Here is a 15,700-nt window from a genome sequence, read left to right as displayed (position 1 = left end):
ATTGCAATATACCTGAACTTATTGTTCAGAAGAAAAATGTCATGGGCTAAGACCCACTTAATTGGTATCTTCATTACAGTAACATGTGCAGGTTTCCAACTGGGCTCAAAAGTTACAGTTAAGATACAGTTCTGCTCATCTAGAAAACTATTGCTTTTCATAACTCTGCATGTATTTGTAATAAATTTCCTCATCATGTTATATTTAAATAATACATAATTTTGAAGCTTCAAAATAAAGTGAATTTTCAGTGCAATCACTTCTCTTTCAACTATGTATCTTAGAGAGTTAAAACTTATGTAACGTTTCTGTTCTGACATGCAATATTTATCCCATTAGGAGAGTTGCTGAAGTTTGCAGCACCTTTGATAGCAATTACTAAAGAGTAGGTCCGTTTTTTTAAACACTAATAGCAGCTAGCTTCAAATGCCCACACTATCTGCACTGTCTGCTTCTGCATTACAAAGACATAAGTTTTTTCAGTCTGAAATATAAAGAGCTGAAATGCAGTTCTTCCATTCACTTCACCACCCTTGAACTGCTGCTTCTTCTATGCCAGCAAAAGGAGAAGTAAAGGGTATGATAAACTGCAGACATGTTAACATCAATGAAGAGAGCATAGACGTAAACCAAGTGTACTTCATGAATGCTTTTACAGTTCCTCAATGACTAACAATGTTAGGAATTTTACTGATTATAAGGCAAATTTTAGAAGTCATTTAACAATCCATTATAATTATATTATCTTCCATATTAATGTTTTTATATTTCTAGATTTATCTCCCCAAATCATGGAGAACATAATAATTCAGAGCTTTGAAAACTGGAGGAGTGTCCCCTCCTTTGACTATAAAAAAGCCTTCAGGTGACTAACCTCTGACAATATGTGCCGTAAGTGCTTAAAATGAGGAAATTAAATGAGAAAATTAAATAGGGATTAAAATGAGTAATTAAAATGAGGAAGGAGAAATCCAGACCAGAAACATTAAGGGTTAGATTCACCCAGGGGCTTATGCAAGTCTTGAGATCACAGCTATCTTTTGAGGCGTCTTACTCTAACAAGGAATTTTGTCCGAAAATGGTGAATCATGCACAAAGCACCTTGAGTTTCATGACTGCTGCACAGGTTTCTCTGAATGCTGCCTGGGTTCACAGTCCAGCAGTTGGCATCATCTCTAACTCCTACCAGCATCTGCATCTGTGTCTTAGGAGCAGCTCACATGATGGTCCAGAGCCCAGTAAGCACCAGTGATTCTATGTAACTCTTCCCAACTCAACTACTGTGAACACCACTCAACTTTCAAACAGGGAACGGTAAAAATTAGCAAGTCAAACCATGGGAAAACTGTAGTGAAGCTCATGAGTTGAATGAATGGACCTCACTGAATTTTGTAAAATCCTACTGGTACTGGAGTGACTGTCATATCAATATGACATATAGTAGATTTTTTTTCTTGAAGGTGGATGAAGGGGGCTTAAAAGAAGCTACTCATCACATTAATGTCCAAGAGCATTCTCCATACTTAGCCCAAAGTGCCTTGCCCAACATCCCATAAAACTTAACATAATCAGCTTCTTATCATCCTAAGTCTCTTATCCAAACCTTCCTTGTAGACATGAACTATCAAGTTAGACATGCAGAGTGGCACTGAACTAATGACTATATTATACTTTTACGTTAAATGTTTTCCGATCACACAGTCTTAACTGAGACGGTAGTGCATCTAAATATAGACTGATGTCCTTTTAAGTATCTACTACAGTTCTCTGATTAGTAACTCTCTTGAATAAACAGACCTTCCAAAAAATGTGTTGCACATTCTCTAAAAGCTGGAGCAGCTGCAGCATGGTGTTTGTGTTCTGTCTGTAGCATCTGGAATAATGAATCACTGTATTTTAAATTAAAAGCCTAATTAAGATATACTGTCATTTATGTCTATTCAAGTCCAGAATTGTGCTACCAAAGTTTTTAATTCTCTCAAACACTGAAACAGCACAAATATGTGCATACTAGCCACTACAGCATTACCAGTATACAAGAAAGAAGGCAGACAGATGTTTAAAGCTCTTCTTTAAACTCTTCTGCCAAATCCACAGATAGGTTGTTTGGATTGTTTTTTGGGTTTTTTTGGTTTGGTTTTTTTTTTTTTTTTCATTTAGCTTTTTAGAATTTAACTGTTTCACATAAATCATGGAGTCTTTCCACTGGAACTGAAGCAAATAAGGATGTCCATTCTATGGTCTCAAAACAATTAAAGTGGAACTTTAAGACCTATACATATGCTGTAGAGCAGACAGTTACCTATTCAAAATCCATTAATGGATGTTTAAAACACAGATGTTTAAAAATGTTTATACACCAACTTGAATGCTTGAAAAACTAGTGCTTGCTTACTGAGACTAGAAGATTCAGAAACTGAGAAATTACAAAAATCGAAGAAATGCACCAGAAATGGACTGGAAATTGCAAAGGCATGTTACAATACCTCTGAAAAAGAAGCCTTGTTTCAATATAAGAGAAAACATTTAAATTTAAGAAATCAATTTTGCATACACATAATTAACTATTGCAAAGGAGATCCAGTCCATACTGAAGGAAAAGTTTTGAAAGGTTTAGAGAATTTTATATGTAATAAACCAAGCATTTTTGGAAATGCTTAAATAGTGGAAGAATCAAATCCATGTGAGCTGATTGCTCTGGAAAGCAGAAGGGAGTATTTTCTCAATGTGCAGCACAGCATAATTTCTCTAGTAATTATAAATACTTATTTTCTGAAGCAGTGGGCAAACACTGCTACTTGGGAAAGAAAGAATTTCTGTTAAAGAGGGACAAAGTCTTCTTGCAACTACCATTTCTTTAATAGCCATTTAATGTTTCTTTCCCACTATTACAAAAACGTCCATTAGACCACTGAATATTTTTTCTTTTTTATTTAAAGGACATCTTGCTCCTACAGATTTCAAAGACTTTTCACATATTCTGGCAGCAGAAATTAGGTATACTCTTTAAGTCCTTAGAAGTCTCAGTCATCAGCTTTACTGCACTACTTATATGACTTACTACATTTTCATTAGAAATGTCTAAATCTTCATCTGTCTGGTTTGTTTTCTTGACCCTTTCAGCATCTTCTGAGGGTAGACAGTAGCACATTTGCTTTAGTAACATTTTAAAAGTGATATGAAGCAAACAGCTACATCACTGAATGTTGTACAGTGTTAGAATGTGTTAACATAATTTGTTCTCAGGACTTAAAAATGGACCATCCTATCTAGGACTACCCCATTATCATGTAGAAAATACATAAAATGTTAAAGATTTTGGGATTTAAAGTCCAGGATAACTAATTATTCTCCTTACTACTGTTTTAGCATGGAGAGGAATACATCTCTGTCAGAACACTGGGTACTCCAAAAATATTTTTCTTATAACAGTGGACAGAAAATTTGCCTCCTCAAAATTGTAGTCATATTTCTTAAAAAAATTTCTGAATAAACCAATTTTAAACAGAGTTCTTTCCATTTAGTTCTTTCCATCCATCATGCTGTGATTTAACTTTTGATTTCATTTCCACATATATTTAAAAACTAAAGACGCTACTAGAAAACTCTAGGTATTAGATGATAAAAGAAATTTGTAACATTTCAGGTTGATGTTTTCCAACAACTATTTAACCATAGATTGGATTTACATTAACCCAGTAAGAAAAATATATTGAGGAGCAAAAATAATGGCTATGATAAATATTAGAGAGAGGATTAAAAAATATGTTTCATAATGAAAAAATTTGAACATTTGAATCAATCTGTAAACACAGTTAATCCAAATCAGAAAACTGGCCTTTGACTGTGAACAAAGGTATATATATATGTTCGGTCATCCTGACCAAAATCATCAGATTGCACATTACCTTTCTCTCATGCAAACATCAAACCCATTTTTACTGATTTTTCAACATGTTAACTGGCTGAGAAGTACTGCAGAGACACACTGCATCCTCTTGTCCTGAGTTGAAGGTAATGGCAAACCCAGTATCAAATGAGCTGTTCTAATTACTGTAAAAATTCTGTCTTCTGACAGATGATCTCTTTGGAAATTTCCATCCCAACTGTTTGTTTGTTTGTTGTTTTTTTTTAATAGCACTGATATTCCACAATTTGGCAACTGAGGACCTAAAGCCTTGTTTCTCTTATTTCTCTTCTTTTGAGAGCTGTTTCATTTAAGCTCTGTATTCACAGTGAGTTGGTCTCAAATGAGAAACATTAAAGCTGTTTCCATATTTAACTGTAACAAGATCTTGAATAAATCTTTCAAATTTGTTAGATATTACAGGTTAGATGCCCAATTTACCCATTCCTATGTAAATTTCTGATCATGTTTCTGCTGAGCACTTCACTTATCCATTATTTTAACCTGTGCCTCCAGGAGCATGCATCAATTCTGTGAAACACAGGGAAGTGACCCTGGAGGGGCAGGGACAGTAAGTCTGGTGCCTGTGCTATGGCAATAAATGCCAGGACTGTTCTGATGTCCACAGCTGTTGACAGCTTGACAATGTTTGTTGTTTTCTGTATGGCACTGGTTCATAAAGAGAAAGTTTGTCTCTTTTAAAATCTAGAAATAAAATTACAAGCATTTAGTTCTTACTGATGTGAATAAAATCTTTGAAATGTGGCTCATGAAGCGCAGAAGTCTGAATTAATAAAAGCTGTGATTTTCTTCCAACTACTGTTATTCTGAGACCTTATTTTTAACACACACAGTTGCTGTGTGTTTTTGAATTTTTTACAGTGGACTTCTACATTCATACTGCCGTCCAGTGGTCACTCATTGAAAGCACATAACTCTCAATGGCACTTGAAGAAAATTGCGGGAATGATTCCCCTACAACTGAGTTACCACTGGTTTTGTCTCTGCCCTTTGTCTACACCAACACAGTGCTGTACTTCTAAAAGGAAACACAGAATCTAACGAAACCTTTTCCCTTCTGACTTCTGTAAATGTTCCCCCTGCATTAGGCATGACAAGGCAAAAAATCTTTAGCATTAAAGTTCAGCTCCAGCCCCTCACAGCTTGATTTGTAAGCGGCAGCACAGACGTACAAGAGGTTTTCAGCAGTTTGCTCATAAGTCTATACAGTTTTAAATGTACAAGGTTATGGGATAACATTTGATAATTATCAAGAAAAAAAAAAAGTCCCTCTATATAACTTCATTAATGTAATTCCATGTACACTTAATTATCAGGGGAAATCTTTATGCAAAATCAAAGTAACCAGTATGTATTCCAGGGAAGGAAATACATTACCTGTGATGTTATTAGGATGCAAAAAAATTATAAAAGAATGAGAATAGCTGCATGGGATTGGATCTCATTCTGTCTAGCTCTCTACACATCAGACAACAGCAAGGGGCTAGAGAAGAACAAGAGTAGGGCCAACATACCATGATACTTCAGTGGCCCACTTTTCCAGCCTCCAGGGATTTTCAGGCCAGGGACTTTCTAAGCTAGAGGTGACACAGCTTTGCTTAACAACTTTTGAAGGATTATTGTTCCCTGAATCAGTTTTGAAGTGTCCTGGTTTTTCCAGTTTCATTTTAGGTGACATCAAAAACTAAGTCTAATACACATCAGATGGGGTTAAAAACAATGTTAAAAAGCTATTACTTGAAGACATTTCTGTCAGGCTTTATAACACAATGTTCTTGAGGGTTTTATAATTTTTAAATAAACAGGTTTATGCCTTCAATTTTCAAGCCAAAGTATCATTTCAATACTACTGACTTTACCTTGGTATATTGCTCACGCTCATGTTCTTGGCTAGAACCAGACCCTGATGTCTGATTATAACGGTGCACTTTCATTTTCATCTGTCTCGTTCGCTCCTCCACTACTAAGCTTGCTGCAAAAACACACAATGAAAATCAATTAAAAAAAGAGAAGACTTTTTTGGAAAAAAAAAAAAAAAAAGGTTTAACAACAATTTTAGCTTATTTTCACCTCAATGAAACAAAGAAATGTACAAACATGTAGAACAAGCAGGGTGTAAACACAGAACAAAGGAACACTAATGTCAAGAAATCAACCACTTCCATTGTGATAGTCTTTACCTGAAAATGGGCAGACATCCCAATTTCCTATACATAATCAAGATGGTGCAACAGATATGAAAAGAGTGAAAGAATTTAGGTGACAAGGCTGAATTAGAAACCTGTTAAGTATTCTGGATGCAGGGGACACAAATCCATGATCATCTAACCATGCATTTGCTTAAATATAGAAAATATTACAGTAACATTCTAAGAATTAATGCATTAAACAGGCATTAGAATTTATTTTTAAAGTAATTGACTCCTACTGCTATTTTAAAACATAACTGCGTACCATAGCTGAAGATTATTTGAAAGGAATAATTTCTCCATTCAACCAGTCACAGTAAAAAATACAGTAATTTTCTAGTTTGTTTGTTTGTTTTTTTACAGTAAGTCCTTTAAAAACACTACTTTGCTCTCTAATAATCACTCCTATTTCAAAGAAATGTTGTGTCCTTGCGGTTTTAACTTCCTTATGACAGCATTTGTTTGAAAAAAGAAATCTAATCTTAAACCTTCAAGAAGTTGTGGTGCTATAAAGAGCATCTTCTTCAATTTGAACAAGTTATGGAAATTAATATTGGCTGTGCTTGCCACAGGAAGATGACCTTGCACTAATGGAAAGAATGGTGCGAAAGCCCATGCTCTAAAGCTTCCTTAAAATAAGTTAACCTTTGTCATAGCGGATAATTTTTCAGAGGTAACTATATATTCTGCTGTTCTTAAACTTGGTAGCACTATAAATGCAAAGAAATACCAATAAAACCAATACCTTGAGAACTGCGACTTTTTAACAGTTCTACCCAAATATTCATCAGTAACTATTCTAAATCCAAGGAGTAGTCACTATGTTCATTGTGTTTTAACAGGTTAGAACATCCCAGAACAACTTATTTTATTTGGAATTTTTTGTGTAGTCTCAAATTAAAGACTGGCATTTTATTTGGGAAAACCTCCCCAAAATCTTCTGCTTTGGGGTCAACCGTGGATTTATATGACTCCAAAATGGACAGTTTTAAAAATCAAGATTTTTGTAAATAGCCCCTCCCCAGACCAGTGACAGGAGAGACCAATTTAAAAGTTGCATGGAATCAATTTTCAATCACAAACACAGAGAATTTTATATGAGTGAAAAATAAGTAATTTATCATGTTGTTTAAAGATCTGTATTGTGAATTAAGAGGTACCAAAGTTCTCATATGTGGGTTTCACACTATTAGTTAACTGTGGGATTCTTTGTACATTTATTTTTTGTCTGTGCTTTGCAAGCCCACAGATTAAAAAAAAACCAAAAACCCGTACACTCAGGGTTGGATATTTTAAACTGTGTGCTACTTCACAAATCACAATTGTGCATGTATGTACTATCCGTAATGTGCTTGTGAAAATGATGGAACATCTGTGCGCTGGTTGGGTACGAAAAAATATACAAAGACATCATTGTGAAAAAGATGTTGGTTTTATGACCTCCTTCCACATTTCTTATTTAAAAATAGGAAAACTAAATACAGCAAATTACATAAAAATTCTGCTACAGCTACAAATTTAAGGCAAGAAATAGTTATCAATCTCCCACACGCAGAGGGTCCAATCTAGGAAATTCTGCACATGCAGAACGTCACACTGGGCCCAGCGATTATCCAGATGACTAATTATGTCGGTAAATGTGTACCTTAATTGCAATGAGTCCAGTTCCACCATCAGATATGCAGGCACAGCTCCAATTACTTCAATGGAAGTTGCATGGAGGTATCTGAAGGCAAAATTGAGCACTTTAGGTGAAATTTTTAAAGATGGCCTCTTATTTCAAGGACAGATATGAAAGGATTAAGATATATCAACCACCAAAGTAAAAAACTCAGATATCTTAATCCTATCATACATGCATGAAATAGACTGAGGATATAAAATCAGAGGGAAAATTGAGACCCCTTTAAAAATTTAGCCCTATATGTGTATGGTGCACAGATTACAGTTACTCTAAAAAATAACCCTTTCGTTGTGTGACTTTTAGGTGCTTCACCCTGCCAACTGTACATTACACTAAATAATTTACATGATATAGTGTTACTCTGTATTACTTACGATACCTGGGAAAGAATATTCTATTATGTAATGAGATGCTATTTCAGTGACTATATGTGAAAATTGCTGCAGTCAAGGGTGGGTAAATACTCAACGTTAACTCTGTAGTTCTCTATTTTTATTATGCTTAAATCCTTAACAACATGCTTATGTTCTGGTTTTCATTATTAGATATCATTATATAAAATCTAATTTAGCACCAGTTAGCTGTTTAATGTATTTCTAAGCAAGCAACTTGTGTGAAATGTAAGTCTGCTATAGAAAATTTCCATCTTTGTTTACCATGCACATCTGAGTGTATGTTGTATCTAGCTCAGTTCTGTGATGGAAAATTTCATCTGCCCAATAAGTATCCTGGTATACCATTTACATATTAATCACAAGAAGCAGAAAAAAATCTAACACAGGAGCAAAAGCACATTAGCAGAAGCTGTTACAGCCACAGGTAACACCACCATATAATCACATTACTTTCTTGGAACACAGCTGGTTACCACAGGTAATGAAAATTTGACATAAACAATACTTCAAGAACTTAACCTGCCTCTTTGAAAAATATGGATCTACTTTCTTTTTGGACATCAGTATCTGCAGAGTGCCTTTCTTAAGGCTCTTGAGAGGTAGGACTACACAGAAATTTACAGAGCAAAGCACTGTAATCCCCAAACCTTTAAATTCTGCAGTGGCCCTAGAATACAAAATATGGAGATTTACTGTAAGTGTCTCAAATTAGTGGTACAACTACCATCAATATTGGTTGTGTTGACATGTTACTCTCTTCGGTGTCAGAAGACATGCTTCAAAGAGCTGTAACTCTCATCTCTTCAAGAGCTGCTGATTCAGATGTGAGATCAATCAGTATAAGAAGTAATTGAAAGAAGAGAACTCACTGAGCAGACTACGTAGATAAGTGGTGCAAGTTTAGAGCTAAAGCTTTTTCTACTGCTAAAGCATGTGAAGGCTGTACAACAATATAATGTACATAAACAGTCAAGCCATGCAGTTGAGAAAAGACAGACATATGAATGGAATTAAAATGTTATACTTCATTTCCATTAATATATTTATAGACAGGTTTGACTCCTGTAATCCCAGGTGTACTGGGTCAGGCTGTGATGGAGGTAGTTTTCTTCACAGCAGCCTGTATGGTACTGAGTTTTAGATTCATGACTAAAGCAGTGTTGATAACACACTGATGTTTTAGCAGTTGCTGAGCAGTGCTTGCACAGCACCAAGGCCTTCTCTGTTTCTCATGCTGCTCCCCAACCTCCCCAGAGATTGGGAGGGGGAACAGCTGGGACAGCTGACCCCAGCTGACCACATGGATGTTCCATACCACACAGCATCATCCTCAGCAACAGAACTGGGGGTAGTCTTTTCAAGGTAGCTGTTTGCTCAGAGACAGACTGGGCATTGGTCTGCTGGTGGGAGGTGGCACATGATTGCCTTTGCATCACTTGGTGGTGGGGCTTGTGGTTTTTTTTTTCTTTTTCTTCATTTTTTCCCTTCATTTATTAAACTGCCTTTTTCTTGGTCCATGAATTTTCACTCACTGTTGCTCTTCCAATTCTCTCTCCTATCCCATTATGGAGGGTGGAGTGAGTGAGCAGCTGCTGGGTGCTTAATTGCTGACTTGGGCCTACCCATCACACCAAGCTATCAAGAATTATCTGTCCAATGTAGTTCTGAATGGTCTTCCATCAAACAAACAAAAGATCCCTAGGTTATAAACTTTGTTTATTGTTCAACTCACTGCTAAATCCCATCTGGCTTCCACTGTGAATGGGATTCAAAGGAAGAAGACAAGGTCTGCAAAGATTAAGAACACCTCCCATCCCATAGGCTAGCAGGTCCATCAGCTCCTCGTGGGCCTCCTCCAATTCAAGAAACATCCTTGTGAAGACTGTGCACCCTGTACTGTAATTCATAACATCTTACAGGATTCTAAATATGCTACATGCTGGAAGTACAACTAAACATCTGGATTTCCAGTCTTTGCAGAGGTGATCGTTGTATTAGTAAAAGAACAATTTAACATACACATATAATGGAAGAGTCGGGTTTTTTACTCCTAAAGTAATTCAAAAACTTGCTTGTGTTTTTTGTGACAAAAGAAGTTTTGATTAACATTCATAGCTACAGATCTCATTTTCAGCCTGCAACCTACCCTGAAAGAAAATTAGGTTAACTTTTTTCTTAAAGGAGACAGCAATTTCTTAACTTTTCTAAGACATTATCTGTTTATTAAGAATTTATGTACTAGTTATACTCCTTTTAATATGTCAGCACTATGGCAAGGCTCATAGAGTTACAGCTGATGGCATTAATTAGTTGACAGTCCTCATCTTTATTTCTATCCTCAGAAAAATAGTATGGGCACATTTCAACACCTGTCTGTCTTTGATAAAGAAGTTAAGCCTGTCTAGAATTCAAATCCTAACTGTTCAAAATATATGTTACCTTTACAATTATGTACAGAATAACAGAACCATAAGTAATATACTATCTCAACATATCAAATAAAGTAGGGCAAATAAAGTTGTGTCTCTTCGGGTTTTTTAATACTTTAGTAGATAGACATATATATGATATGGCTTATTTCTGTTATCCACAGAATGTGAAAATAACAATGCTCCAATGTGACATTAAAATAAATTCAGCCTGTGCCGGTATCAACAGACCAGTCCTATGAAAATCAGTTAACAGCTACAAAAGCTTCACTAACAGCAGTGACCAGTACAAAAGACACTGACAGAATTTTAAGATTTGAAGTCCCCTATTTAAGGTTTGAAAGGGGGACTAAACTCTATATTATTTGCAAAATTTCTTAAATGGCATGATGCTATAAACATGTGTCTATTAAGCTGACACCATAATGTATGAAACATATGTGGGCTCATATATTTATGTTAAATAAGGATTGTACCACAGGCAGCAATACTAAACTCGCAAGGAACAGCAAAATTGTCATAGCTGCCTTTCTAGCTCTAGTTTTTAATTCCTGATCTTAACTGATTAGGTATCCACCTCTTTCACATCACAGCAACCATCAAAGAGTCTTTACATTCTGTAGACTTTGGAAAGCCATGAATCTTGTCCATAAATAACATCTAAAAAGAAACCACTCTTACATTTGAAAAAGGATTAAAATTGTTTAAGCACTGAAATTACTTCCTGTGTAGCAGTATGACCATCATCAAATTCCAAGGAAAACCATCTTATACCCAAAATTGAACTGCTGTACATGCTACACATGTGCCTCCAGCAAAATATCTGGAGACCTGTTGCTATCTAGAAGATAATAAAACAAGAAAGGAGAAGGTAAATTTTGGCAAGGCATATGAAAATAAACCTTTATGCTTACAAAAAGAACAACAAATTCTTAAATGCCATACAGAGATCCAGAGTTTTAGGACATCAGAAATAAACATGAAAACTGGAAGATAATTTATCTAAGGTCAATGGATTCTGACATTGTAGGAAGACTATCATTTCAAGCATACTGTTGGTGAAAAAGATGCAGAGAGAGGTAATGAGAATTATACAAAGTCCAGGACATGACCTTGCAGTAACAGATTCAGGGAATTATTAAAAAGAAAGAAGATATGTGGCTTCATTGGGGTCCATAATTATTTACATGTGGAAAGACTTCTAACAACAGAAGGCTCTCTTCAATTTAGCAGATACAGGCATAGCAACACCCACTAGCTATGAAGTTAGCTAAAGTCAGATAAGTAATAAGACATGTTTAAAAAGTCAAGTGGCACAGGAACAGTTTTCCATCACTTGCAGTCATTAAGTGAAAATACCTTTCTAAAAGGATATTCTTGCTCAAACCCAAGTATGGGCTTAATGCCAGAATGACTGGTGACGTTACCTGGTCTCTGTGATTAAAATTGAGAAACCATATTGGTTTTTTTCTAGACCACAGAAAACCTATGGATGTATTAGCACTGGGTATACATATATATTTTGTAATGGTGACACTGGCAACAAACACAGAATTTGTTCTTGAGGCACTTCTAGTTTGTACTAAAGACAGTCAAGACAGAAAGCAGGTGTAGGCAAATGTTTGGAAAATGTTTCTAAACATTTGGAAAAGGCAGGTAAAATTTGGAAATCCTCCAAGTTTTACCTGCACTATGAAATTTTGGAGCATACTATGTAACAAGAAGAAATTGGCATCAAGATTTCAGATACCCGTCACCCTTACCAGCAGATATACATCCTTTATGATGCAAACTTTAAGGGAAGAATTCTAGAAGCCTAAAAATGACAGAAAGATTTGCTTACACAAGGAAGATACTGAAAAGTAAGTTGAGATGAAAATTTTTGTTCATAAAAAATATTTTATAGGAACAGTGTTTCTGGGGCACAAAGAGCAGGTTCTGGCAGGGCAACAGGGAACTGCACTTATCCTAGAAGCCAATAGACATCTGACCTATTCTTCACTCTCACTCTTCATACTAAGAAGAAAGGTTGAACAATGACAAACAGCTACAGCTATAATGCAGTCTAGAGGCATGTACACTTAGCGTTTCTACACAGCAAAAGACAGGAGAATCATTTGTCCATGCTATGTAGATGCAATGTGGATGGGAATCAGTGGGAAAAAAAACAGTATATCTGGTTTGAAGAAGTGCAAAGTGGAAGATGAAGAAGAAACTAGTGGAGTGGGCAAGGGAAGCAAAGAGGGAGGGAGCATTCACTGGAGAGGTGACTGTGCAGCACAGCAGAGAGAATTCACACTGATGTTGGACCAGGATGAAGTGTTTCAGAAATGATACAGAGAATCTCCAGGTTATTTCTGTCAGTCTTCAGGATAAGTTTTGCAATATGCACACACAAAGTATCCCTGTGTTAGGTTTCATGACTTTAAAAATCCACAACAAACTCTACCATGAAATTTAGAGAACACGAGAAATTTTGAAATTATGAAGAGATTAATGTTTTGAAATACAAGGTTAGTAACACTGAAAAATCCAGTTGCTGCTAAGATAAAGAACTAGTTACCACTTTCTGCATATATGAGTTCAAAAAGTACTTATCAGCAACATACAGATAGTGAGGGAGATGGGCTCTGAAGCCTGCTCTGCAGCCCTGGTCCCTGCACCTGACTAGGTTGTGCTGTGGCTCCTTTAAGCTTGTGTGCATGGGTTTCCTTTCTGTGGGAGCTGACACCACTCTGGACCTCCTCCCAAATCAGCACGGAGGCATGACTAAAGGACATACTCAGACTGCCAGTCTGGGAAATGACCTTGGATATCCCAGTACACACAGAGACACGGTGCCCATCTTGAGTTTAATAACTCACTTCAGAAGGAAGACAAGCCAATATAAAACTCTGAACTGGCTGATACAATGGCTCTTCCTCAAAGTTTCGAGAATGATCCAAATATAAGCTTCTATTTAAAAGAAAACAACAAGAAAACAAACATGATTCTTAAAATTTGAAAAAAGTAAACCACTAGTTTTGGCTGCAATCCAAGTCAGCATTTTCCTAATCTGTTTAAGACTTCAGCACAACCCTTACCACTGATTTAGTGGAACAGATGCTTGGGGTTTTTGTTGCAGATTTATCTGGCCAGTGCTGTTCACATCTGTTGTACATACTTTCCTTCATACCTATGTCTCTTCCCACATAATATCCTTTAACATTCCCATCCTCATCTCTCATTCACCTACTGTCTATTCTTTTTGTACCTTATTCTGCTCAGTGGAAAGTCAGAAATGACAATGGACTGCTAGTGTAAGTCAGCTCAACTTAAGTTATTCATGGTACCCTCAGAACTGCCAGCACCCCACTTCTTCCTGCTCCTCTTCTTTTGTCCAGCTCTTTTCTGTCTCTGGGTTGCATCTGCATTCAACTCTCTTGAGCCAGAGGAATCTGTGCATGCAAATACCCCACCACCTTCTACACACTCCCAAATCTTGGGTCAGATCCATCCAAATCTTGTGGAAACAAACCCTTCTACAAACCTGTTACACTCATGGTCTAGTTTGTCTGCATCAAGTCAACTGTTTTAAACAAAGAAATATCCACTGCAGTCCAAATCACAGGGGAAGGTTTGTGACATAAACAACAAACTGGCATGACTGACTCGTATTGTTCTTTTTGAGAGAAATATAAATACTGAAGAAAGCAAAAAATGCCAGAAATAATTTGTAAGATCAATGATTCTTAGCACTTTCTTAAGACATTTCATGGCAAATTCTTAACACTGCAAAATAACCTGCAATTGATAATACCTAAGTTAAATATAATTTATTTTTCATCTCTTTTTTAACAATATCATGAAAGCATTCTCCTGAGTACTGGAGTGGGTGTTGGACTTTGTAGCTAGTGGAACAGCTGCTGTATTTTTACCTAAGCAAGTATGAATGTGTCAGTGAGATTCACCCTTTCAGAAAGCAAAAAAAGTTGTAGGAGAAACTCTGATTCAAGTTCAATTTGCAGTTTGGCTTTGACCCACCAAAGCCTGTAATCAGACCAGAATTTCCCAAGATCTGCAGGACTCAGGACTAAAGGTCAGAAAAGGTTAATTTGTGCTATTAATGTTTACACAGCATAGTATTTTGCTGTTAATATTAAATGGGATTAATTTTTAAAATTTTTTCTCTCCAACCTTCATTCTGATTTTGAGATAACTTCTACTTTCAGCAAAAATTAAAAAAAACCAGGACTTCTCTGCAACATTGCCTCAGTAGGGACATGACAGATTACACTTTTCACTTTGTGGGACAGCCTTAGATACCTGTTGTTTGAGCTCACTGATTCACTGGTATCAGCACAGACATGGAGAATTCATAGGACATAAGCACGGTATGTTTGCCCCTAGAAACCTGCCCTATAACATGATTATCTTTCTGAGTGTCATGGTCTTGTCATGCAAATAAAACACAGCTCATTCTTCAGAATGTCTCTGCATACGAAGGACAGTTTCTGGCCATCATGACCTTCAACTATGCCTAAACCCAGACCAATGAAACATCCTTCACAGATACCAAGAGCTATGGCTGCATCATTGCAAACAGGCGCTGTGCAGAGCTCAAGATCTTAGGTAAAATCTTAGTCTTTCTGTTAATTTTAACTCAGGTGAGCAGCTTCTGAGCCATGCAAAATACCATGACTACTCCTGTTAAATCCAGTATATTGCGTTTCAATAGGAAAACTAGGAATCACAAGAGAAACCATGTTCAGATTCTAAAGAGGGGCATCAGAGAGACAGCATATAGATTTTTGAGAAACAACCTTATTCCTTGTTAAACACTGTTAACTAAATACTGTATACTGACATGGAATATGTTGAGGGAAAAGCCAGTATAAACAGTTGCCAAACATTTATAAAAAATTACATAAATATTTACCTTTTGTGGAAGAGTTAAAAGTCTCTTGCTCTTCAATGAATTAAATGCACGGAATGATGGAAACAGAAAAAGAAATCAGCAAATTTAAAGTTAGATAAAGAAATGTGTTACATGTGACAATGGCATGTACAGTAGGCAGTACTCCAGCATATGTAAA

The 15,700-nt window shown here is 36.2% G+C and overlaps 1 protein-coding gene across 27 annotated transcripts in view; it reads right to left on the bottom strand.

Moving 5' to 3' along the window:
• The window catches only part of RIMS1 (regulating synaptic membrane exocytosis 1), a 350,587-nt gene that overhangs the window by 77,180 nt on the left and 257,707 nt on the right, over positions 1–15,700 (bottom strand). For 19 of the 27 annotated variants that reach the window (XM_074895864.1, XM_074895874.1, XM_074895866.1 and 16 more), the window contains 2 exons: positions 15,544–15,573; positions 5,788–5,900 (listed from right to left, as the gene is read on the bottom strand). The exons of 4 other annotated variants lie outside the window; for them this stretch is intronic. In XM_074895864.1, coding sequence (XP_074751965.1) covers positions 5,788–5,900; positions 15,544–15,573 — 143 coding nt within the window. The remainder of the gene's footprint in view (positions 1–5,787; positions 5,901–15,543; positions 15,574–15,700) is intronic. 4 more of the 27 variants (XM_074895868.1, XM_074895879.1, XM_074895880.1 and 1 more) reach the window with 1 other exon arrangement.

This window comes from Athene noctua, chromosome 1 (assembly GCF_965140245.1).
Source record: "Athene noctua chromosome 1, bAthNoc1.hap1.1, whole genome shotgun sequence".
NCBI lineage: Eukaryota > Metazoa > Chordata > Aves > Strigiformes > Strigidae > Athene > Athene noctua.
Note: the sequence above shows the minus strand (reverse complement) of the source record. Positions and strands in the feature narration are given on the sequence as shown.